General features: G+C 33.3%; 2 protein-coding genes across 3 annotated transcripts; one reads left to right on the top strand and one right to left on the bottom strand.

Annotated features, from left to right (window-relative positions):
• The first annotated feature begins 353 nt into the window (after positions 1 to 353).
• LOC148628900 (uncharacterized) lies at positions 354 to 15658 on the top strand. Of its 2 annotated transcripts, XM_088540431.1 has the most exons (15): positions 354 to 512; positions 899 to 1137; positions 1638 to 1734; positions 5668 to 5924; positions 6623 to 6780; positions 7149 to 7299; positions 7927 to 8000; positions 8819 to 9044; positions 9254 to 9405; positions 9815 to 9971; positions 10259 to 10390; positions 11077 to 11232; positions 11639 to 11732; positions 13525 to 13606; positions 13939 to 15658. In XM_088540431.1, the coding sequence occupies exons 2-15, from the start codon at positions 978 to 980 to the stop codon at positions 15109 to 15111; spliced, it is 3069 nt and encodes a 1022-aa protein (XP_088396557.1). In that variant the 5' UTR covers positions 354 to 512; positions 899 to 977; the 3' UTR covers positions 15112 to 15658. The 2 variants fall into 2 exon arrangements, with proteins under 2 accessions (XP_088396557.1, XP_088396568.1); XM_088540442.1 differs by lacking the exon at positions 13525 to 13606 and having other exon boundaries at positions 13939 to 14103.
• Positions 15659 to 21445: 5787 nt separating this feature from the next.
• On the bottom strand, positions 21446 to 27320 carry LOC148628899 (growth/differentiation factor 8-like). Its single transcript, XM_088540415.1, has 3 exons — positions 26487 to 27320; positions 23310 to 23867; positions 21446 to 22269 (listed from the first exon to the last, which is right to left on the bottom strand). Exons 1-3 carry the CDS (start codon positions 27034 to 27036, stop codon positions 22067 to 22069), a joined length of 1311 nt encoding a protein of 436 aa, XP_088396541.1. The 5' UTR covers positions 27037 to 27320; the 3' UTR covers positions 21446 to 22066.
• Between the last annotated feature and the right edge of the window lie 608 nt (positions 27321 to 27928).

The following is a 27928-nucleotide window of genomic DNA, read 5'->3' as shown; positions in this document are numbered from 1 at the left end:
GGTTTTCCACTGTCTCTACTTCCGGGAGTGTAGTGGCAGTATAGATCTTATTACTACTATTATTTTCTACGTCTACCTCTGTCTTTCTTTGCAAGTATTTTATTTTTTGTGAGGAAATGGGGTGATAATCCAAATGAACAAGAATAATCTGCGTCTTAAAATTGATTTCAGTAATCTCGAAGACCTCTACTTTTCTACTTATCTCAGTAAACGTTAAAATAATAAGAATATGGTCGTGTATATTGTGCTGCATGTTTAAAAACTGTGAAGAAACAAAACTATTGTCTTTATTTTAAACTTGTGTTATAACCTATCACACTCTTGAATGGAGATATTTTATCTAAAGATATCGTACAAACAACAAAGGATAGGATTTATCAATATTTGTCTTCAACTATCATGAGATGAGGGGTGAAAAATTATTCTCTGCATTTTGTTCAAGTTTGTTGAAGTAATTTTATTACTAACAAGGCGTGTTATTAACGAACGGTATCAATGAAAAAACTGAAAAGGTAAGACAGGTTATGAATACCATCACTTTTCGGATAATTTTACCCTTTGTATCATTAACTTTTAAACAAATGAAAATGTAAAACTTTCCCCGTCCTACTTAATTGAACCTTGATATGAACCATATACACCGATTTGATTTTTAAGAATATTTCATTATTCCGCATTATAAAAAGTACCGGAAGTCCAAAATATTTATTGTAAATATTGTGGGTACTTCCGCGTCTTCGTGAGTCAAACTCGTGTTAGTCACCAATTGTTTAAATATACAACAGCGATGAAAACAATGTTGTGAACTATAAGTCTGGGAGTAGAGTAACCATTCCTGTTTGTCAAAGTCCTCTTTATTACTAATATAAATTACTTTCCGGGCACTATTTATTACTAGATGTCCGAGAGATTTGTTTGTGGCTAAGATAGAGAATCAGATTCGCTGCTGGTATTCTCTTACGACGTAAGCTGACTACATGCAAATGGAATTTTATTTAAACCCATGGTTGGGTTACGTATGCATTACGTTGACGATTTCCACAACAGTTAACAACATGCCTTTCAATCATGATGTTACAACTTCAACTATAACAAACAACTTGGTATTTAGTCGTACTAATGATGACGACAAAATCGGTACGTAGGTAAATACATTTCAGAATATCATATCAACTGAAGGATAGAAAAAAAACCTTGTATATACCATAACATTTATTTAAGTGTAAATCCACAAATTACCTGAAAGAGCGATATTTAATTTTAAGGTCAACAAAATACAGTGCACTAAAGGTCGAGTTATGGCAATTATTAACAGAAAGCCACACATGGGAATGTATAGTCAAAACTGCACTTAACTGGTAACAATTGAGGTCTGAAAATTTCGCTTGGTTGAACAGAGAAAACAAAGGGTTACGCTTACCAAATTCGTCTTCGCAATTTATTTTGTTTTGTTTTGTTTTGTTTTTTTTTTTTAATTTTTGAAATCTGCAAGTTAAAGAAGGAAATAAGAATATTAGATTGCAAAATAAAAAGTGATTAAAAAAACAATGAAACATATATGACAATATAAATTAACTGTGATAGAAGATTTAAGCATAAGTTTACATATAAGTAATTTACCCTCACAATTATTTCAGAGTACTTTGATTGTGTCTATATGTACAGTCAGAAAGTGTATTGCGAATGGCTCGTAAGCTCAGATTGTCTTTCGTGGAAATTTCATTATGGATTGAAGTAAGTACCTTTTTTTGGTATGCAGTTTAACTGTGGACTTTATTTTCTTAAATAGGAATAAGAAAGATAAGACAATTGATTGAAAGGCCAACAATTTGCTTCGTAAGCAATATATTTCATTTTTAATTTTCTTACTGCATATATTTTCGAATATTTCACATAGAACAAATTTTAACATGTAGGCGAGAGCCAATTTGGAAAAAAAGCCTTTAGTTAGGGTTTTTAATGCATTTTGTGTTCATATCACAACTCATACTTTATGCCAGAGCTTGCCGAAACTACGCAGACTTTTTGTTTGTATCGCGCTAGAACTCTAACAAATAGGCTTCTGGAACAGGGTTATGTTGCTACAAGATTGAAGTCATCACTACAGAAGTTTTATGGTCGTCATCATGAACTCGTGGATCGTTATGGTGTATCCATCAACACCATGAAAACTGATTTATTCAACGGGTCATAGTCCACCTTTCCTCGTTCGTCTACCCCGGACTTGACTTTTTATGAGCAACTCGGCGGATGTTTCTAGAAATGCAGAGGACGCTTACACTACCGGTGCACCTGGTCCATGCTCCCAGTTTTTAGTGGAGTCCGAGTTGCTCATTTACTTTTGTTACTTTGTATGTATGCTTTTAGTTACTTTATGTTCTTTGTTGTGTATGTCTGTTTTCCATGTCTGGTCTTTGTCTCTGGATTACATTCTTTTGATTACCGCTATAACCTTGGTTCCCTTGATTACTCTTTACCTAACACATAGCTATCACACAGGTATGGATTGAATGAAAAGTTGTCATAGCATAAGATTTGATTGATTGTAAACGTTTCCCATGGTCATGTTTCTTAGATATCTCAAAGAAGCTTGTAATAATATATTGAGATCAATCGGAACACCTCAGCCTTTCTAGTTACACAAAAGAAAACCCTCGGAGGCACTAGGCGGATTGATCTGTCATGAATTCGACCGTATTTGTAGTCAAATATATCATTTAAAGTAATGGAACATGATTTGATTACTTTAATATTGTCCAAATTTTTGTACTGGAATAGTTGATCTGCAGACTGAACGTGTTATTGGGTACTTTTTGTTGTAATTATCCATACCAGATGTGAGCGTGCTAGCATTTCCATCTGGGAACATCACAGCCTTACAAGTCAACAGTGTGTTCGGTCTGCCGTCAGATTCGGACCTTTTTTTATACTGGACGACGTCCGAGCCAAATGAGCAAATGAGTAACTTGGAGCATGGACCAGGTGCACCGGTAGGGTAAGCGTCCTCTGCTTTTCTAGAAACACCCGCCTAGTTGCTCTGAAAAAATTCCGGAACAGACGAAAGAGGAACGGAAAATCATGACACGATGAACAAATCAGTTTTCATGGTGCAGCTGGATACACCGTAACGAATTGCCTCGAACTTTTTGTGTCCAAATAAAATATTGCCCATCGACCTATGTCTGTCAAAAGTTTAAATCAAGGCCTTACAATTTCATAGAATTTATGCTTCATAGCTGACAGGCCTTGAAATTGGCATGCCTCATTCAAGAGTAATCAAGGGAACCAAGGTTATAGCACGTATACAACGTATGACAATCTCATATGCCGTTTTGTTCACACTGAGCAATCATCAAAATCAAAATCATCAAAAAGCCATAAAAGCAACCTCGGGTAAAGAACTGCCTCGAACTTCTTGAAACATTAAAAGTTGTGTGTGTCCAAATAAAATATTGCCCATTGACAAATGTCTGTGAAAAGCGTCTAAGAAATTTATTGCTACTAATCATTCACCTAAGTTTGAAGTAAATCGGCAAAAAACGAGGCGTTACCAAGGTTTCAGATACATGAACGGGTCAAAAACATCAAATCTCTGCAACTTTGCGTTGGATATAACAAACTTCAATTGTAATACGTAAAAGTTACGCTTAAATAACTTTTTCCGCTTTTTTGCGTTTTGAAAAACAGCATTTTAAGCAGTAAAGGTGCAAAAAACCACCATCGTAGGTTTTTAAAAAATAGTTAGATATGTTCTTGTGATGAAAACATAAGAATGTACACCTTGGTGTATCTTGCATAGAACTGATGTGGGGATTTTTTATCCGTCGTAAAACATGGGCGCAGTTACTAAAAATATAACATAGTCAGACAGTAGTTTTTCGCATATACCTTCAAAACCGTTATGTTTAGCTAAATTTTGACATAAATAAGAGTGTTTAGCATGATGAGATCTATATGTGGTCAAATTTTCATTTTAATTTGTAAAGCCATGTTGGAGTTATTGCCCCTTTTTTAAACGTTCTTTTGATGTTTTCAATGTTATTTCTTGCAATAACCTTCTCTTCTGACACTACCTGACCAATTGGAACCAACCTTTGTAGGAATGTTTCTTGGGGTATCCTGCATAGAACTGATGTGGAGATTTTTTATCATAGAACATGGGAGTCAGACAGAGGTTTTTCGCATATATCTCCAAAACGTTATGTTTAGCCAAACTCTTTCAATTGTTGGAAAAAATCCTTATTATAAGGCCTCCTAAAGTTTCAGGGATCAAAGCTGTCAGGCGACTCCTAGTAAGAGTTATTGCCCTTGAACGATGAAAAATGACGATACAGTTTTCAGCCAATATCTTGAAAACTATGATAGATAGAAAGAACTTTTCAATTGCTGAAATGATCCCTATGATAAGTCCTACCAAAGTCTTCTTGAGTCAAAATTCTTAAATGCATTGCTCTTGAAAGACAAACTCTAACCAGGTGAACGATTCAGGCTCCTATGATCCTCTTTTTATTACAAGGCAAGAACAAAAATGTGGGTCGTTTGATATGGAAACCCATATAAATGTTTTTTTACAAAGTTATGCGTTATTCTTAAATTCTAGAGAACTTCTGGGAGGTTACTTTAAAAATGAATTAAGGTGAGATTTAACTTGATTAAATAACAATTTTAAGATAGTTTTAAAATATAGTTTTTTTAATGACATTAAAAACATTTTTTTTTCTTATATTTATTTATATTTATTAATGGAGAATTAAATGTCAAGAGGGTATAACCGCATGATAATACCCAGTGCATCACTACAAGGTAATGCTCTCTTTATAAAATCAAAGACTATATTCTTCAAAGTCGATAATAGTCAAATATTTACTGTGACTGATTTTGGCATACTTTTAACATCCGAAACGGTACAAATGCGGTATGCTCTATATTCGGGTGACTTCCGCTAACTTATTGTTTCCCTTGATATTATTGCGTACCCTTTCGTAACCGTTATGACCCGAATGGCTATACATTGATATCGGTGTCCTGATAATATAAATGACTATTATATAATTAATTGTAACGAACGCTTGTGTTTGAATCGGAAACTGGGTAACATTACATAAATTCAATGCTAACCGATCATTTTATCTTTAAATGTAAACTTCCCGTTCTAATACAAGCATAGACATGTGTATGATATGTTTTAAAGTTGTAGCGAAGTTTGGGTCGCTTTTGATACTGAACAGGGAATCAGTTTAGTAACCAGATTAAGCAGTTGGCAATAAATATTTATAAATATCGGGGCGTGCTAATGTATATGACCTATATAGTCTTGTAACTAGCCTCAGTGCCTGAATCGGAAATTGGGTAATGTTTAAAGTAACCGAACATATCATGTGAACTTCCCGTTCTCTTACAAGCAAGAAACACACGTAGAACACACGTGTATGATATTTAAGGGGTACATTTGTATCTTGTATGAAGCTAGAACTATAACGCTGTGGCGGTGAACACGGCGAAGACCTGCAAGATAATGTGGCGTATAACTACAAATTTATGCAAATCAAATGCGAATATTAAATACAGAAATTACGAGTGCATGAAGTCGCTGACACTATTAGCGACTTAAAAAAAATAAACACAAACCGTGGCATTATCGATGAATTAATATTTATCTTATCATAGGGATTATCATACAATTCACTCCCCGGAACATCACTACAACTGTTCAGATGTCAACCAGAAACAATGTGATGTCAGTTATGGTAAATGTCCAAAGCTTCAACAGAAGTGTAACCAGGTCATTGAGAATACAGATTGTGACTCGATTGATTACAAATGTTTCCATGACTACAAAACTTACATTTTTCAAATTCGTGGAGTTTGTAACGATAAAACCACAGCCACGGCTTCATTTGTGGTTCCAATAAATGAATCCTTAGGTAAATAATATTAAGAAAATACTTCTAATATATTTTTTTTCAAAAAATAGAAATAAATATAACTAAAATAGATATGGTGAATATTTTAACAGGCAACAAGCCCACTGGGAGGAAAAATATCAGCTCAAGGCCACCCATGGGTCCTTAAATTAGGAAACCCTCGCACCACAGGGCAGACTGCAGTTGACCTAAAAACAAAATTAAACACAACTTAAAGAATTCAATAAACTTTACGACAAGAAAATGAAATATCAAATCATACGTTCTATTGTAATTTCGGCTTTTTAAAGAACTTATGTGCAACGTATAACAGTCGGTGCTTTGTGCTTTGTGTGTGTGTGTGTTTAATTTAAAGTCTTTCTTTTATGTGTATTATTATACATTTTTAAATTACTTATTGTGTGGCAAATAGAAAAAGAGTAATCAAGGTAACCACGATTCCAGCGGAAATCAAATGAATATAATCGGACAAGGAAAAGGCAGGGCAATAGACAGACACAACAATGAACATAAAATAGCATGAACAAAGAAACAAAAGGGGATCAGCAACTTAAACTTAACTAAACATAAGGTGCATTATTTACTGTTTGCTATTTTAGAATTTTATTACTCCAAAAATAATGACGTCAATTGGAAAGGTAAATGGAGTAAATTGAATTCAACGTTAAGATATTTCATCTCGATTTGATTCCTTACAGTTAAAATGGAGCCAGTAAAATATGCCAAGGTTTATTCTTCACCACACAACATGACCATAAAATGGACTTTTGAAACACCGCCCTTTTATTACGATAGTATGAGAATTATATGCCAAGTGTTATACTGGACCACCGACCAGGAATTCACTTATCAGAATGTTAGTATAAAATGACTCTGCTTACCTGACATTAAATCGCTTAGGAAAAAAGAAAACTCATGTAGACAATTAACAGTTTTCGCCATCACTGCATCTATTTACCTGAAAAAATTAAGATCTTTTCAGGTATCAAAATGTCATTTAATTATGTATCATCAGGGAAGTTTTAACTGTGATCTAAATCTGTCCAAAATTTAAGTATCTTAAATTTATTTTGAAGTCAATGTAAATGAATCCAATTTTCTTGACGGACTATTAAAAAGTATTGAGTAAACTGAACAAATTGAAGGCTTTTGGATATATCCTTATGTCTTTCTGGTATTGCCTGTTTAATATAGCTTTTATTTAGTATTATCTTATATTTATAGGAAACAATAGAATATAGAAATGATGTTGTGAGGAAAAGGTTAAACAATATAGTTCCTGGAGCTCAATACAATATACGTGTACGATGTCATCCTAAATACTCTATCATTTGGAGTGACTTTGTAGATCTACAAGCTCGGTCAGGTTATGTGGGTAAATAATTTGTCTCGCTTTCATTTCTTATCATTATCATAATTGTTCTTTAGAACTTGCAATTGCACTTTATTGACATCTAACTTCAAGCATTATAAACAACTATTTTGTAACATGGAATAAAATTAAGTTTCACAAGGAGTAATAATTGTATGTTGTTCAGTATTGTGACGAAATCCTATTGATCGGTTTTTAATTTACATTAACAAACAAACAATTTAATCAATGAGGCTCCGAGTATAATGCAGTGAGATGGCGATGGAATTCCTTTTAACATGTATTTTGAGATGAACACTTGTCAGGTTGCTTCTGGTATACAATAACAAAAGCAAATGACACACAAATAGATTATCAAAACAGATCAGTGATAAAATCACTTTCATATTTATATGATGATTCGCATGACTTTCTAGCCATTTTTTCAATGGATATCAAATCGAGTGGAAAAAACTGGGTATCATCATAGGGTAAATTAAGTTAATCAAGCTAGTAACTTGTGGTTTATAGTATCGCATTCGGTCACTAGCAAAAGTATTACTAAGCAGATTTCAGGTTATAAATCTTCGATTTTATATTAAGTGAGCAGAACAAGCAGATCAAAACTTCCCATGTATTGAATCGTTTTAGTTCCATTGTCTGGGGCAGAGATGACAAGCGATGGGTTTGTTCTGGGTTACAGTTGGATACTTATATACCTTAAGGTAATGATATGAATCAGAAATAACCATTTTTATAATCATTCACTAATGCATACGTAGACTTTATGTACCTTTTGATAGAAAACTTTATTAATGGATTACCCTTTTCGTAAACACTGTCTTTTTATGACGAAGATTATTTTGCTCTTACATTTATTCAAAGTGTTTGGTATAATTCCTTTTTTTAATCAAGATCAAAATACAAGGCATTTTTACTGTTGTCTTCAGTGTAGTTTTAAACAATGAAATGGGACGAGTGCAATAATTTTAACGTGATATGTGTGTTCTGTCCGTATACAATTCCTGTGAACACAAAGAAATATTAGCTCAAAGTTTCAAGAAATGCTTTCTCTAGTCCGAGGATTTATGCATAAATGTCTTTAAAATTTGAATGTCAAACTAAGTTTCTATAATGTTATTTACATGTAGCACAGGCTCAAACATATGGAAATTTATTTTAAGGACCACATGGTAAATACATGAAATTCTATGGGTTTTTTTTAAACATACGAAAAAATCATTCATGAAATCCTTTGGAAAACAAATGTTTACCATATTATTTTTATTTTATTGTTTTTAATTAATTAATTTGTTTGTCAGAAAAACATGTTTTTTTCATGGCGGTCCTTAACATATGAAAAACATATGTTGCAATGTGTCCTGTGTAAAGCTGTGCTACAACAACAAAAAAACAATTTGTTAAACCATGTCTGCAATTAAGAAGAAGTTACAACCAAGACATAACCCTAATATCAAAATATTAAAGATAACGAGGTATTTAAATGTTAAATAATATTTAAAAACGACTCCTATATTTATAGGTACCTGATGGATATTTGGCTCAGGGAAATATAACTCAAGTCAAAATTGAACTAAAAGATTTTAATACCAATTGTGTTCAATCAACCATTGTAAATAGAACAGAGACTGTATTACTTAACACATGTGGGAGCAACAGTAAGGCAAGATTTAAAGTAGAAGCGACTGTTCGCAATAGCGTCGGATGGTCATATAACTTAACGACACTGGAAATTCACCCGAAACCAGGTAAATCAAAGTCGCTGAATAATGAGGATATTTATATTTTATTATTTAATTTATAGACTTCTAGAACTCCAGAAAAGACCAAATATATAGATAAATCTACTGTTTCTTTCGATTGGTGTTCAAATCTGCGTAATTCTTAAGTCTTTGAATAATAAAAAAAATATATCTACAAATACTCTTTTTACATGTCTTTTTTCTCTGATATTTAGACTTACTACAACCGGAAGACATCGTTGTAGAGGCTGACAAAGAAACTGGATATGTTAACATTAGTCTTGAAAAAATTTTCAATGACCCTGTAAATTTGACATACTACTGGTGCGTTGGAACAAAAGATGAGAGTAACAGAGTTATTTGTCTGGTGAGTTAAATGTAAAAAAAAAAAAAAAAAAAAAAACAGGGGAATTTCCGTTTAATATCATCAAGAGGTAACATCATAACAATTGTATGGTCTTGTATTGTCACTTGAACTTAATAGAAATGTTATATCTGAGTCTATAAAAATGGAGAGATTTTTCATTTTAAGTTAGTCTAGAAGATTCATTCATGACAATGATAACAAGGGAACTGCCATTCAACTTGATCGAGAAGATTCATTTTTATCATGCAGTTAACATTACTTGTGATTTGTGCGCATGTTTGTTATGTTTCAAGTTTTTTTTTACGCGCGCGCGTGTGTGTGTGTTACTAGTTCCTTGTTTGATTCCTTGTCATTTATTTATTTCCCTTGAAATTGTTTACTGTTGTTATAATAATGATTCATTTTCTAGGAAAATCTTCAATGGGTTCTATCAACAAATTCTTCTTTATCATGGAAATTTCCTAGACGTGATTTTGACAGTTTGAAGTTTGGTGTTGCTCTGTCCATTGCACAATACTCATCAGGAGTGGTGTGGGCAGACTGTTTATTCAAGCAAATTATAAAAGGTAAACGTTAACACATGAATTACTTAAATCTATTAATTGTTCACTTGTTTAAAAGAGGTTAATGAATTATTACATGAAGGTTAGAGATGTTCCCCTTCAGTACAAATTAACTTCTGATAACTTGAAGCCATATTTTCAACATTTTCAAGTAAAGCTGGCGAAAATAAATTTACTTCTATCATATTTAACTTAATTACATAAATATCAATAAACTTTTAACAGTACAAATGTTTGCCTCATTCAGTAGTGTAGTCTAATTTCAGTTTCCTGTATTTTTCGTGTTACAGAGTTCCATGTAATGAAACCCAAAGTAATAGAAATAGGTTTTGACTCTGTGGCGGTTATGATACCGACATCATTTTGTCAGGTACTGGGATACAGACCACTCTACTATATACTTCACTATAAACAACATCAAGGTAGTTGTTATAATGTACAATCTGTCTATGATGTCCAATACTTCGATTTAAGGTGTACAAAAAATCTATTTTTGGCGTACTAACAATCGGTTTATGGCGTACTAACAATCGGTTTATGGCGTACAAGGCATTGGTTCTTTGTGTACAAATAATCAGTTCATTGCGTCAAAAAAATGGTTCATAGTGTATAGACAATCGGTTGTGTAAAAAAAATCAAATAATCAGTTTATTGTGTAAATTAAACAAAAGATAATGTGTCTGTTCTTTGTCCCAGGATTGCATTCTTTTTATTTCCGCAAGAATCATGGTTCCCTTGATTACTCTTTAAACCTTAGTTTACACATCCAAAGCGATTTAAAAAAAAGTTAGAGAAAATAAACCTTAATAGTCTTTAATACAAGAGTTCACCCTGAAAATAATTGGAAAAGGTATACAAGTTTTATTTTGATAACTTGTATAAATAGATTTTGCACATTGTTAGAATAATGACATTAAAATTTTGAATACTAGAAATTCGAGTTACAGACCGTGTATATTATAACATGTGAAGGAAACAGATTTTGTCTCATAAAAAAAAACGAATTGTATTTAGGTAAATTTGATATTTATTGATAATATCAAACACTGTTTTGAAGGTTAGGAAATTGATATGTTATGATCCTGATTTTTTGTTATTCTTTTTTAAGATGTAACTTGGAGGAATTCTACAATACTAGCAAGACGTTCTACAAGTAACATCACACTGACGAATATCACCCCAGGAACAGTGTATGAGATGGTCTATTATACTCAATACAGATTTGGAAAAGGTCCAAAGGTTGAATTTAATTATCCAAAATCCGGTAGGTTTTGAATACACAGATTGGAAATAATTTATTTATTTGCAAATGAAAAGATACCTGAAATGTAAAAAGTTATTATTTATGAAACAAATTATTTACTTACATTCTAAAGGGATAGGATTATTATTTTGCGGTTTCACTTTGTCCGTATTGCGCTTATTCGTTTCTTACAAAGCTAAGCCATGTAATGCCTTCTTTGTTTTAAATGTCTTTATCATTGTTTTTGTCATTTATCATTTTGCGTAAGTAATAGTTGGTAATAATTGCATCAAGCCAACATAGTCAGAAAACTTTCATGAATATCATGTGTTAAACAATACAAAAAGACCATATTTGTGAGCTAGATGCCGAGACGTGTCTATCATAATTGGTTTTATACCGAGTAATATCATGATTTTTGTTTCAGGGGTACGTAGCGAGACAGGTTCTGATAGGAATATGAAAATTATGTACGGTGTTATACCTGTACTTGTAGTGTTCGTCATTGTTTTGGGTATCAGGTACGTAACTTACTTATTTATTCATTATATTTTGTCAACGATTTTGGTTTCGGTCAAATATCAAATCATTTTTTCATGGGATTATCTAAAGGTATACCTAGCGTGCATGTATGTTATTATAGTCATAACCCAAAACAGGTGGTATATAGTGTACAAGATGACTTGTCCGCCTAACCGTCTTACTGTTCGTCACATCTTTGAATCTCCAACTCAAGCAGATGAATTATTAAACCCAAATGGATAATAAAACATTTCAGAGCTGATAAAATCTAGTCAGAAGTCAAAAGGAAAGTCCGTGTAATTAAATTGCAATATCAGGGTAAAAACCGGAAAGTTGGAAACCACGACAAATGTTCTGCACATTGTGCATTTACTGGTATTGCATCACGAAAAAAAAGAAACTTCTTGGGACAAGAGTATTTCAATTCTCATCAATAGTGAGTTTTAAAATGATAACCTGAACTGTCATTCTGTATGACTGAGTCATTTGAAACACATAGTCATTTATACAATTGATTGTTCCATAAAAAGAAATGAATACAGAAATAAACTACAAACCATCCGTGTCTTTGAATAAGTGATATTTCTAAAAGTCTGAATTTAGATTCACTCTATTTGCCTGTTAATGGCAAATACCTAGCAAGAACAAAATCAAAAATATCCTTATTCATATGGACACACTATTGTAATAAAGCACATGATGCAACCAGAAACTTTTGTGTTCTAAGTCCCATAACTCAAAAAATGAAAAATTTGAAACCAATGAAAACTGTCATTTTTCATCTTGGTGGAGTTGTTGACATACTAGTATTCACCATATCCTTACTTGTTATATTACAAGTGAAGGGTAATAACAAAATTACCGAACTGATAAAAATAGGCAGTCCGTATTACCAATGACAACATCAGGGTACAAACCTCAAAATTAAAGTGCGTTAAACTAAAAGTTGGTTTTATAGTGCGCTAAACATCCAGCTTCCATTACAGTTCACTATTTACAGAATACGTGATTTTTTTTAAGTGAGGTCATAATAGCATAACATAGACTTCTCCGTTGTTTCAGATATGGGATATGTAATAAGGGTACCCATTTTGTACCCTCAACACTTCCTAAGATGCTTTATTGCTTTGTATGTTTCTTTCAGGAAATATTTATCATGTAATGCCAATTTGATCCCGCATATTTAGTTGTCGATCTGACTGATTAAGGGGTTTCGAGATTGGTGTGAAATAAACGTTTCCTTTATATGAAACAAGCTGCTACATGTAACTCCTGTTCATCACAACCTATCTACCCCCCCCCCTTCCCAAACCCCTTTTAATCATGTTATAAATTCTTGTGAAATAAAATCAGGGTATGAAATTTTTCACCTGCTGTTTCGATTTTTGATCTGAATCCATTTTTTTGTTTTATTTCTGCAAGAGTGACATTGATTTTACCGCTGACTTAGAGGATGCAAACATAGCACCTTGAACCATTTAAATACCTTAATGGTTTCCTTATTTTTACTTAGGATGGCTGTATCCTCATGATTTTATAAGAATATGTCAGCCGGAAGTGAAAGTTCTATAATTTTCTTACTTGTTTACTAAAAAGGAGTATATTTGAAGGCATTTAAAAACATAAAATTTACACACGGAAACGAATGTATTACAAAAATCTCCATTACATTTGTTTCATTGAGTGACTGATTATTCCATATTGCAACAATGAAAGAGGTTGTAATTTGGTCGTATTTAACATTATACATTATCCAAATGAAAAAGTCTGAAAATGTTACTTCAATTTTAGTTTCAGAAAAAAAATTGCAGAAGTATTTAAAGCTGTGAAAAACTTCTTTGCACAAGATGAAATTTGGAAAGTTGAAATCGAGGTATTTATTCCGTTTGCAAAAGAAAGTTATTTCCTGTCTATGAGGAAATAATCTCGATGCACATTTAATTACCGGAAAAACAGATTATTTTCAAGTGAGCAAATCGAGTATTGATGACGTCACAACCACATAACAAAATTTGTATATGAAATGATTTTCTATCCAACCAGGAAGCATTTACTACTGAAATTTGATCATATGAAAATACAAACAGAATAATTTCCATTCAATTTGCTTACTGTGAAAATCTTTGTGGTGTGTAAATACATCATTTTTATAAACAGTATTAAGTAGTTATGGTAATTTTAAGACATTCATCTTTTTTCTTAAAGGTTGGAAACAGAAGTGTGATTAATGAAAAGACAGATTTAAACAGAATGACAATCTCAAATTCAAACAAATGGAAAAATGAGTCTGAAAAATTTGCATCAATCAGCGACGACTATTTAGTTAACTCGTTAAATGAGGTTATCAGTTCGAATGACAAAACAATTACATCAATTTTGTCAAGTAGCATGAATTTAGATTATTTAAAAGACATAGAAGTAAACGTAAACGAGATAAGTCCGAAAAACACTCATGAAGGCTTTATTTCCTTCTCGAGTGCCCAAACCATGACAGATGATTCATATGCTAATCAGGAACAAATGTTGCAGATTGTATCACTGGATCGACGAAAAACAAACTGTGCCTATAGCTATGAAGTTTTGTCCCCAAATGATAATGGAATTTCAATGGAGAAGTGTACTTCGTTCAGGGAGGAAAACAGAACGTCGAACGATGTCTGCTCTGTCAAATCTTATATAACTGCCGATCAGATGTCTGCCAACGCTACATGTTCTACGAAAAAGACTGGATTTCCGACAAATTTATTTGTTAAACCTGATGAATTACAGCATACTCAATCTCCATCAGGTCCCATGAGTTCGAGTATTGAAAATAATGTAGACTCCTATGTAAAACATACTGAAACATTACATGAAGCTCTCTCTTCATGTGTTGAAAACGATTGCAATGTGCAGTCAAAGACACCACAAAATCATATTAGTTTAGCCATCTTTAAAGAAAAAAGTTGTCATTCTGGCTGTATTGAGTCAACGCAATCGCCCTGTAAAACACAACGATGCCAGAAACAAGAAAAAGACTTAGATCAGTCCTGTTTATCATATATTAAAGCACCAGAAGCATTCACCACACAAACAGACGAGGAACAACTAAATAAAACGACGACTAATGTCGTAGATGGATCAAATATTGGGTATACCTCTTTCGTGCTAATAGAAACGAACAATAATTTGTCATCAAATAATCAGGAATGCACGTCGGAATCTGAAAATTCCTATTTGAAAAAAGCAAAAGAAAATGCTATGAAAATATCATCTGAACATGAAACTTCTAGTTCAACTCTCCAAAACGAACATATTATCGAAGATTTGTATCAAAAAGACATAACTGAAAATGACAGTTTCATACATGCAAATCCAACAGACTATATTGTAATTTAGACTGAACATGGCACTTCAATATAACTTAATATAAACTTACAAAAAATAGCTTTTCTAAAAGTAATAGATGTATCATATCATGAAATGCAATTAACTCTTTTGTTAAACTACTATCATCGTTTTTTTTTCTTCCCTAATGCAAAACTGAAGATCGTGAAGTTATACATGTATAGGTATTTGTTCTATAACGGTTCGTAATAAAAGTTAGCCCGGTATCCAGACTTGTCTGGTCCGATTTATATCATTGATTCAACATTCAGAAGCCCTAAAACACCAAGGCTTCATTCCTTGTATTGCACATGGTAGAAGTTCTTAGTGCTGGATTTGGCTTCATGTTTCAGTATTTTTTTTAGTACTTCGAGGAAATTTATTTTTTTATTATGTATTTTTTTATTTCCCTATGTATATTTGGTTCTTATGCCGCTGATGAGAGGTTACTACTTGAAATGCAGTTACAGCGAGCCGAAATCTGCAATATTAATATGAGTGGTATTTCTATGTTAATAAACTATCCTGTTATTATTGTATAATAAAAAGGTTCCCAGTTTTTTTTAACTTCAAAGACCAATAAGTATACTATTAAGTACCAGTCCATATAATATTCACGCACTGTCCACATTAAATTGATTCATTGCGAAGAAAAACACACCGAACAAACAATGCTTTTTTCAATCTACATATGCTATATTTTCACGTAACGGTTGTCCTTCCCATACTAAGATCTGTACTTTTGAGAAAATCATACATTTATCTCCCACTAAAATTAACAAAATCGAACAAAATCAAGAACAATTCCTCATGCCATGGTCAATTTTTTGTACAATCTACATAAATATTATCTCAAATGCGCAACACCCAAATGAAAAACTATGACTACTGATTATGTTGTCTGTAACTGATTCTGAATAAGAAATAAAAATTAATTCAGTGGTTTTTGACATGCATGAATCACCTCCTGTCTGCTTTTTTTTTTAAAAGACGGCTACTTAAAGCGTTGAACATAACCAACACAGTTAAATTTCCAAAAGCGTATTAATGAGGAAAATATCGATCAGTATTTATAAATGAAAATATTTGTGTATCATCTTATTTAGAAATGTTTCTAAATTTTAAACAGGTTATACGAAATAATCTTGCTTTCCAAAGTGTAAACTAACCCAAACCAAGTTATTGAGCATAATCTGTTTGTAAATTAGTAAAATTCCTTATAATTTAAATTATAACGAATGTTACTGGTAGTCCTTGTCCAAATGTTTTATTAATTGTTCGAAACGTTGTTTTGTATGGATTATTTGAATGAGTGAGGAATTGACGTTTAAAATCATGCAACTAATATTATATTAGTAGTACTAATAATAAAATATGAAGGCTTTTCATTCTACTTATCAAATCAAGGGAAAAAAAGAAATGATACAGCTCTAAAAGCCCCGTGCAGGTCCGGGTGTTAAAAGAATAGGCCTGCAGCAGCGCTAAGCTTGTCGTATAAGGCGACTAAATAGTGCTCAGAAACCTAGCCGGGGGCTAGGCGCTCTGTCCACAGAGCAACTGGGATGTGTGCCCCAGGTGGTGGAATGGGGTACCCCTGGCGTGTTACATGCTGGGGTTGTCAGGCTATAATACGCAAACCATAGCGGTGCAGCGTGTTGGGAAAGATGCCACGTTCCTCGCACGTTGAAGAACCCTGCTGTGGTATTCGATAGGAGTAGGAACCTTTGCGCTCCGCCACAGGAGGCTAAATTGCCCGACCTCACCCATCCCCCCTTTTTCCAGTGGCAATCAAAATTTGTCGACCATATTATCCTTGTGACCCATCCTTTCTTTTTTTCATTTCATGTTCATTTTATCATCCATTTCATGTTCATTGTCTGAATATGGCTGAAATGTTGCTGCTCGGACGTTAAACCCCAACAGACATACAACTCTAAAAAATAGTTCATGAATTAAAGTGTTAAGGCTTTTCATTATACTTATTAAATCAAGAAAAAATAAAACCAATCAACAAACGTTTCCTTGACACTCAACGCCAAAATAAGAAAGGAAAGAATTTCTTGTTAGACAGCAATGCGTCATAACCATCTATGGGTGCTAATTTAAGTAGCGAGTCCTTTTACAAGTTCAGTTTTAAATGTTAGAGCTAAACAATGACTGCTTCATGGTATCATTTGATCAATATCTGTATCTTTTTTGTTAGCTGATTATTAGTAGACTTTGATACTACTTGCTGATCTTACGTCTCAGACAACTTACCTGAAAATAGAACCAATGTAAAATGTTAAGCTTATTTAAAGAGGTAGATCTAGGGTAAGGGGCACAACTCTTACAAATCATTTGAACGTTTTTATTCACCATTTTACATCAATCTTAAGTAAGCATCAAAGTAACTTTGATTTATTTCATTCGGTTTCAAATGAAAGATTGAAAGGCTATGGTGATACAAGCATATTTCTGATTTCAAGAGTTATGTCCCTTACCCCAGGTCTTCCTCCTTAAGTATTGCGGTTCAATGGCACATCTTATCTTGAACGGGACGTTAACAATTTCTATGACCTATGTCTTGGACTTCACTTGATTCATTTATACGATATAAAGGACCCAGTTTTTCACTAGATTTAAATTTGGTTTAAGGCCTTGATTTTGTAATTTGGTCTTCCATTGTTGGAAGCTATTTGAATTGCTGATCAGTTTATTAGGGCTAGCATTTGTCTTGAGTTCTATGTAAATCTGTTATTGTGGAAAACAGGGACTGTAGTTTGAACTCTTGTTTCTGCTGTAATTGTGCAAATAGGCATCAAATTTAAGTGTATTAGTTTAAGTGATGGAAAAAAACTTGAAAGTCAGTTACTTCAAGTCATTAAATAATAAATTTAAATAATCATTAAGGCGGAAATCTAAAAACTGAATGACAAGAAGTAGAATTATTTCTTTTTGTCTGCACACGAATAGACCGCTTCAAATGCTGTTGAAAAAATAACCAGTGCATTAAATTTTCTCCTTTTGCATTCCCCGACAGTAACAATATTCCTTCATGGATATCTGCATATGATGCACAGCATTCCAATAAAAACAATAAGTAGTTATGCTTACGAGGTTTTAACATGTAAAACACTTAAGTTGGAATATCTCCATTATCTAGATTCCTTTCCTACAAGTTTCATCGAAATCCTTTGAATGGTTTAGGAGGAGTTGCGCTTACGAGGTTTTAACATGTAAAACCCTTCAGTTGTATTATCTCCCTTTGGAGTTCCCCGAAAGTCACTGTATCCATTCATGCACATCTGCATTCCAATAAAGTCTTCAAAATCCCTTTAATGGCTTATGATGAGATATGCTTACAAGAGATGTGTACAGACATTCTATGTACCCTCATTTTTATGCTGGGTTTTAAATATGCATAGAAACTAAAAAACAAATGTGCAACCCATTTAAAAGCTGGAAATATGTACCAGGTAACAGGTAGGTTAAGTGTCCAGATAAAAGTCAACAGTTACATTATTATAACGCATGATATTTTAGAGGAGTATATTTTCATGATAATTAGTTGCATGTCTTGATAAGCATATTTTGATTTAGTCATTGTACCGTTAGTCTTATATCCAGAAGTTTATTATAATTTTAAGTGATTTGCTATAGGAAAGGTGATGAAGTACGGTATCATGTTACCCATGTAGGATGTTGTTTAAGTAGTTGTCAAAGATTTTGATTTATCGAAAGTTGGTGCTAAGTAAGTTGGTGTTGAATTGGTGCTTAATTTAGATCAGTTATGTAAGATATGATAATTAAAATATTTGGTGCATACTTGGTGTTAAATTGGTGTTGAACAGTATATTAGGGCTTTAATTTTCAGTTGGTTTTTTTTTTAGGGGGGGGAGGAATTGAAGATTGAAATTAAGTAGTGGAATATAATGGGATAGCCAGTCAAATAAAGACTTGAGACTTGGCATATTTGGCCGATCCAACTTGATGTTCAGGGATATACGATGGCATACTGAATGTAAGATTGGATTTATTTTGTGTGTTTTTGGAGACAAGTGATGCAAGAGGAATGTTGTTTTTGAGAGTTGCAACTTGCCGTAACTGGAAGTTAACTCGTTATTGTTGATGTTTCTTTGACGTTTTGACGTATACTTGCCTTAACAGGAAGTATTTGTATTCCGGACAATATGTTCCGAGGTTCCAGACAATGGCCTGAGGTTATTGTGAATTATTGACGTTAGTATGACATGCCTTAACAGGAAGTTATTGTGTTCCGGACAATGGTCCGAGGTTAAAGGTTATATTGTTGATTATAGTATAACTAAGTTATCGCTATATGGAGAATTCCTCGCTTGTTGATGCATGTCGTGTTGTTCCCCTGTGCCATGTGGATCCAATCCGTATTAAGGAATTTGATAACTTGATTGAGCGCACCGTACAAGTGAGTTTTCGTAATTTTCTGATGTCAAAATAACTTTTCATCCTGTAACATGTATTTTCTGTATAATCGTAATAAATTGTAGATTAGTGAAAATTCTCTTTATTTTGAACCCGCCTGGAATTGTGAGCAACTTGGCTTCTGTGGTTAAAACATACCAGCCAAGATCTTTCCACATACTCGGCTGCCATGGGCATGGGTCTGGTTACGATAGAGTTACGGAAGTTTTTAAAGCTCTTGTCTCCGGCCTATACTTCTTTAATGTAGTGATAATGAGTCACGACACTGAGGATATACAAACACAAATAGTAAAGAATGGCATTCAACTCGTGAGTACTTATTCTGGAGATTCGACCACGTGGAACCAGGGGACACAATCCACCTTTGTTTATCTGAATCCTGGAGATGACGTTTATGGTCTCAGTATCATATTAATTTTCCCATAGACTTCTATAGTGAAGTGCATATTTTTAGGATTTAAAAAAAATGTGTAAATTGATTCAATAAAACTTTTACTTATGTAGCATTTCTAAGGACATGTGAAAAAATAATTTCCCGCAAAGAAAATAGGGTGAGTCCACGAAGATCGGACAGAAAAGTAGTCTTGAACTATAAATAGCCATTTTCCCTACTTTCACTTTCGTTTTGCACTCACCAAACCAACCTTTTCAGTGGAACATTTTTATGATATTATGTTAGATTTTCTCTTAAAAAGTTCTTCATCTTCCAGTGTGATGTTTGCTCTATTTTATAAGTCATTGTTCATATCTTTTGACAAAACATTAGTTTGTAGAGAGGCAAAAAGAAAATGCACTATATTTTTATAGCATCCATGTTTTTGGATATGCAATACGATACTGGTACCTATGTTCACATCCAGAACAATAAAGGAATCAACGACGGAAATATCCGTGTTTTCGGGTAGCATTGGTCTTCTTTTTCTGGATTCTTAATTTCTAGTTAACAGCAATAACCTAATCAAAATTTACTTTTTTATGTTTATTTAGATAACGTTGATAAAAAAAATGACTTCTGGACTTTTAAAGCTTGCAAACTAAAGGCAAAATTGAGGTAACTTGGCACAAAGCGACATACCTTTCTAAAATGGATTTTTTTTATTTTAGAAATACATATTCTGACTCCACAAAAATTTGCCAGACCCTCCCTGCAGAATCAAGCGGTCAAATTTTTCAAAACCGTGTCCACGACGTTTAAACATATCTTCTATAAACAGTGCAGTTTCATCTAGGTGTGGTGTAGGCTTGTTAAGTTAAAAGAAATAAAAACGCACGTGGTCATTATAAAAAAACACCATATCTTAAAAATGTACCTATCATCTTAACAGAACTTTCCACTCCCTCCAGAATGTCTAAATCAAGAACAGAAGTATCATTCTTTAGCATGTTGAAATATATCTGTAATATAAATTTTGAAGTTATTTTGTTCTTAGTGAAAATTTATTTCAGAAAGTTTCTATGGTGCTTTCAAAGTGATGTATGCTAACAGTCTAGTTATTATTTTAAAAAAAGTAATGCATTTTCGGTTATATCCTCCTTCTCAGCCCTAGTATAAAATATTGATGGTTCGAGGGAATATAATTTCCTCTTTAACTCCATTTCTAATGTCGACATATATGCATTTTGAGAGATCATGTTTCATAAGGATAGAGCAGGTTACACGAGATGGATCCTGGAATAGTCGATGAGTATGCACTACGCATACATTTCGCGAGGAAAGTTTTGTTCTACTCAGGTCCTACCTCGCGGAAGTATCCTCGACTTAACACGAAATGAACTATAACCTGGTTTGCGGCAGTTTATGCTTACAAACTACTCATCTTGATAACACACTTCTGAACACTGTGTGTCAACAATGATTATGCATAAGTATTTTAGTACTGAGGCATTCAAAAACTTACAAAAGTTGTAAAAATGCTTTTAATAGAAGGAATTAATATAAAAATACGCATTTATTTTCTCACAAACCAATAATCACAAAACTTTTAAAAAAGGACAAATGTATATTTTGCATTGAATATAAACGGAGTAAGTCTATTTACACTGCATTGTTACTTGCCATTTCTATTACAGTAAAATATCCTTGAGTATTCATCGTGATAAAATATTTGCATTGCATTTGCATTTTGATACGTCATCAATTTAAAAGTCCATACACAAAAGAGGTATTAAGTACATAATTTTCTATTAAGAGAACTTTCCGTACAGTAAACAATATCTCAGGGCTGAAAAACATAAAATCTTGAGCGTTTGATAGAGTAAATAATAGAAATATCTACATCCTGAAAGTAGTGCCAGTACAAAATAGAATTTAAGAAAATTAATATCATTAGAAATTTGCTATATTTGTCTATATAGTAGCTTTTCTTGAAAATAAACACAGGAGCGTGTAAAATGCATCGATAGAAACCAGCTTAGAATTGAACATAAAAACGAAAAACGTAATAAAAAGTTTTAAAACAAAGCGTCGAAATCAACATTTTCGGGGAAATAAAACAGAGATTCAACAAGACAATACAAAGTAAAGTTACATGCACCCACATCGAGTCACTGACATATTTGGTATCCTGGTCTCCTGTAATTTGTCACCATCAAAGTACAAAATAGATTGAGAGGAGAATGACACTGGCGCACAACATGGCGTCAATTGTTCCATTTCTTTGTCGTTGGCGGCTAACCATCGGTAGGTCTGGATTAAACTTGTATGGTTTGTTGTCATTGACAACCGGCCTGAAATAAAATATAATGTTCTTACAATGCTATTTACAACATAAATCTTTATACATATTGTCATTTATGTGTATCTGATTAGGCGCAGATTCAGAGATTTTGGAAAGGTGGGAGTTCCAGGTTGTGAATGGTCAATATTTCCTCAATAAAAATACTCAAATTTTCAAAGAAATCAAGGTGGTGGTTCAAACCGCCGGAACCTTCCCTGTATCCACTAAATTTCTTTCAAAAATCTTCTCCTCTGACACTACTTGACCAATTGAAACCAAACTTGGTATGAAAACAAACCTTGTATTGTTTGACTTGATTTCTACGTAATATTTTCTACATCAAAAACGTTGTAGTTTTAGTCTTTGTCTTGCTGTGTGTTAAATGCAGACCAGTCTTCATTTTTGGAATGACTGCAATATATGTTCGGTCTATGATGGCAATGCGAAATGAAATTTGGTATATGAGATGTCTATGCAATCGTAGAACGCGTAACAACTGAAATTAAATCATGAGTCCGAGCATATCGTTATTTTATAAATACACGCAAGTCGGGAATAGGCGCGGGAAATTCAAAATTCCATATGTATAAATCGCGATTAATTAGTCAAGAAAAGGAAATTATTTTGTTTCAATTTAATGTTCATGAACATTTAACAGATTAGTTTCGATATTTATGACTTGCACAATAACATGGTCTCCTTTTTAAATTAGTAATTTTTTAACAACCCGAAGAGGTGAGTTATTTCCGCAAGCAGTTTTCCGCCATTTCATATTTCCCGAGTTTCATCAAGTTTCCATTGGAGAAAACATTCATTCTTCAACCAAGTCTGGATTTAAAAGATTTTTCCACCCTCGACAGTAAAAATAATGCTTTAGCACGATCGCTAAAACTACTATTTCGTGTGGAGAAATAAATGTAATAGAAAATCTATATTTCTCATAGAATCTAAAAGCAAACGGTCACTGTTGATGTAAAGATGATCAACGACAAATTATAATCAACAACGATCAATATAATCACCAAAATGCAATAAACAAAAATAGATTACCATGGCAACTTCCTCTGCAGTAGTTGACAGGTATAGACTGGGGGTAGGCTATGGCGTCCCATCCAATATCGCTGAAGTTGATAGTGAATGGCATGAGGCAGCATTCTGTCGACTTGTCTGTACACAGGTTGTCATGGCTACGTTTTCCCCTGTTGTGGGCTTTTCTGGTAGTTATGACGAGAAATGGTTGAGTTTCATTCTTGGTACTGAAAATCCTTTTATAGTTCTTTTGTTGACAATCCTTACAAATAACAGCCATCCCATGGTTAAGTCTTGGTTTCAAAAGCCATTTCATTGTTGTCTTAGTGACATCAATTTTCAACCATCCATATTTCTGTGTTGTCTCATACCTTTCTACCAAGTTTTTCATTCGCAGGACATTTCTATTTCTTTTGATTCGTCCCAACTCAGAGACAATAAATGTTTCCATATACTGGTTATTATAGTTGAATAATTTGTAGATCCATAACTGTACTTTTTTTACTTCTGAAGGGTCAACTCTACCACGCAGATCAAAGTGGTAGCATCCAGTAGATTTCTTTAAACATTTGTCCGTTACTGAAAAAAAACACGTATTTTAGTATCCGCGAAGAATAGAATAAAATCTCATTTTATGTGACTATGTAGGTTGTATAGACCAAAGGGCGACAAAACTAAAGATTATACCCATACTAAATATACTAAACCATCATTATTTTCACGCAGATTAATGGAAATCATAGGAAGCACTATCTATTAAATTTAAGACGGTCGTTATTAAAATTCTGATAGACAAAGCGTGCAACTCATTGTTATATAACAAATTCATATCAGGTATCATCTGTTGTTATGTTGAGTTTTCTTTCAATTTATTAAATTCATTACCTACTCCGATGACAATATCCCTAGTAAAAGGAATGATTTCCTATTAATTGAATGTGGCTTTAAAGTTATCTTACACCTGCTTTCCCATACCGTCACAGGCAAATCGCACACTCGCCAAATCATGTGTTTTCTTTTATATATCGCACCACAAATTAGCCCTCGACCCTCAAACAAACTCCTGGTAATGATATGGGGGTCTTGCCTTGATATGAGGTGCGATAAAAAAAACTACTAGTATATTATTTTGATTATCAATTGATTTAAAAAAAAAAAAAAAAAAAAAAAAAAAAAAAAGAGAGAGGCTCTAGAGAGCCTGAATCGCTCACCTGATCAAAAAGTCCTTTAAGCTTTCTAAAGCCTTACTGTACTATTGTCACAAGAATCTTTTAATCAATAGAGATCGAGCATCTTAGTTTTTTTCATATTATAAAAAACCTCGCATAGTCATTTTAACTCTTCCAGGGAAATAACTCCAACAACCATCTTTGAAACAAATCTTTATGAAAATTTCGGCATATGTCTGCGTCTAACCATGCCGAACAATTTTAGCCTGTGAAAATTTGGCTAAACCCATTGGTTTTCGAATTATTTCCACAAATCCTCATTATTTTTGTAATCCTTGCCATTTTTTTTCGACAGATCATAAATTGTTAAGGATATCCTAATAAACATTCATGCTGTGTTTGGTTACAATCCATCCTACTATTAGCCTCAGAGGAGAAGATTTTTAAACTTTGAAATGCAAAATTCGAGGAAAAAACTTTTTCAGGCCCCATAACTCATTATTCGGTCTACGGGTCTTTCTGAAAATGTCGGTATAGATCCAACTCATCATGCTGAAAAATTGTATTCTCGTCATTTTTTGCTAAAACCAACTTTTTTTTAGTTATTTGCATAATTCTGCAATTTGACTCCGATGGTCTTTTTTAGTATCGACAGCCATGTTTTTCGCAAGATCAAAAATCTCCACACATAGATTGTCAAAAATGTTCTACATAACATTCATGCTAAGTTTTGTTTCAATCCATCTAGTAGTTTCAGAATCAGAAGAGACGATTTTCAATGTTGGAAATGTAAAATTCGGGGGGAAAATCCATTTCATGATCTATCACACATTCAATCGTCAACGGATCTTTCTGAAAATGTCGGCATATGTCCATCCTATTATGTTGAAGAATTTTACTTCAGTCAGATTTTAGCTGGACCCAACTGTTTTCGAGTTATTTTCAACATTCTGCAATTTGACCCACTGGTTTATTTTTTGTAATGATAGCCATGGTTTTTTTTTTCAGATAAAAAAATCCCCACACAAAAATCGTTAAAAAATCTTAAGGAACATTCATCTAATGTTTGGTTACAATCTATTCAGTAGTTTCAGAGGAGAAGATGTTTGAAAAAGTTAACGAACGACGACGGACAACGGACACATATTGATGGAAAAAGCTCACATGGCCTTTCGGCCATGTGAGCTAAAAACAAGTTAGAGGTATGAATGTCGTATATCTAGACGTTTAAATTATAAAGGTTAATCTGTCTTACGGAACAAAACACCAATGTACGGTATAAACTGGGTTTAATGTATTCTTAATATGTTCTTTGTTTCGTCGATCATCGGTCCTTATACGTCACTGGTCAGCTACGCCATAAATCCAGGTAAAATTGTTCAACTCAGCTATGTACTTATTATAATATAGGACAATGTAGGAATCGGGCAAGTGTTAATATACATTTTTGTGGAACTGACAGGAAACAACTCAAATCTAGAAGATATTTTCGCACAAAACAGTACTGAGTAAGTGTGGTGATTTTTTTTTATCGGAAATAAAAATAGCGTAAGAGTGCACATGCATTTCAACCAATTTTTAAATTACTAAATACTTCGTCACAGTTGCTGGTTCTGCAATATAAAGTATCTAGAGATTGTCACATGTGCATTAAATGGGTGTTATCATTAAAGTTTCGTATCTTTTTTACATCGACCTAGCATAAAATGAAAAAAAAATGCGTATTTTATGATGGTAAGAAGGTTTTCCGTTTTCCCCTTCGTTGACAACTTGTAACGTTAATCATTCTACAGTTTTAGATTTTTTTCTACCAATGAAGTGAAAACTGATTTTAGATACTAAACCTATGACTAAGATTGGTGTATAGGTTACTGAATACAACTTCTTTTAATTGTTCGTCCTTGAGAATACAAATTATCATCTACAATCTGTTCACATCGCGGAAGCATTTTAAAAACGTTCATACGTTTAAAAATATCATTGATCTTATTTAATAAAGTACATGTAGTTCATACAAAAACTATCTTACCGTCTTTCCCTGGAATAAATTTTCTCACTGTGTTGGCGTAATAGTGAGAATTCGGTCTGTAAGTTCCGTCGTTGTTCGATTCAAAGTAGACTTTCTCGATTTCCTCTAACGGCAGCTGTGGCATGGGTCCTCTCAGTTTTGGCGGAAATGGCAAACGAAGTTTCGTTAAAATTTGATCTTTTATGGCATTTAGGTGCCGTTCTTGAATTAGTCTCTGAATTTGCTCAGGCGCAATATAGAAATCCGCAGTAGCATTTGACGCGTTATTTTGATCATTAATCGGGGTGGAAATTGTTTCATTTGCCGTCCCTCCTCCGGTGTCCACGATTTCAGGGGTCACGTGAATATCTTTGCCGTCCTCACGGTTCTCGGAATAATTAGAAACTTTAGTGGAAATATCTGCTACAGTCGTTCCGTTGTCTTTTTCAGTATAACTTGAACTAGAATCATTTTGCTGGCCTTCTCCTGAGCTGAATCTCGGAGAAGAAAATGCACATCCTACAATTGCGGTAAAATATACGGTGCAAACGCACATAACAGTGTGCCCCATGGTTTTCTTTGCGGTTTATTCCAACCACTCTTCAAACCTATTAAGACTATTAACTAATATTTAAGTTTTATAGAGTTTTAAAAGGTTAAGAAAAACCAACACCGAAATGCTCTAATGCACATGTAGAAAATAGGTGTGTGCTATTTAGCCAATCGTAATTAAACCGGTAAATCATTGCATCATTTTTATGTCGATCATCAAAATCTGTCAACATTACTGAAGATGAAAACTTGCTGATGACGCAATAGCATGCTATAATCACTATTACATTTGGCAAAACTGCTAGTAAGAGTATACTAAAAGAAGATTGATAACCTTGGTGGAAATTTAAAGAAAACAAAACTTTAAATAGAGCTTATAACCTTGGCCGATGATAATCGGTAGTCTAAATATATAAAACAATTATTGTCCGAATAGATATTTACTAGTATATAGGTGCCTAATCGTTGTTTTGGAAATTATACACCGTTCAAACAAAAATGTTAGTTCATGGAATAAGAAAAACTATTAACAAGATGTAACTCGAAAACACTGGAAAGCGATACAATTTGATTACCTAAGCAAAACAAAATGGTATTTCCTTCTTGTTTTTTTGGCAGAATCATGCAGCTAAATAATGTAGGGTCCAAAGTCCACTGTCTTCTTTTCTGCATGCACAGAATGAGTGTTCTTGTAATTTGCTTACTGACTATAACAAAAATATATTAAAATGTTGACTCATCTAAACAAGTTACGAGGCATGATAGGATAGATTACCAACTTTTAATTTATTAATTTTTTTTCTAATTAAAATCAGAAAGGACCAAGAAAAGGTTGGCATGGAAATTAAAAACGATCAAAACAGTTATAGTTACAGAGAGTAGCTACTTCTTATTGAACAGACACTTAATCC

Source organism: Perna viridis, chromosome 1, assembly GCF_037379345.1.
Source record: "Perna viridis isolate PV_CMFRI_1.1 ecotype Kerala chromosome 1, ASM3737934v1, whole genome shotgun sequence".
Classification (NCBI taxonomy): Eukaryota; Metazoa; Mollusca; class Bivalvia; order Mytilida; family Mytilidae; genus Perna; species Perna viridis.
The sequence above is the reverse complement of the archived record's forward strand: the minus strand, read 5'-3'. Positions and strand labels throughout refer to the sequence as shown.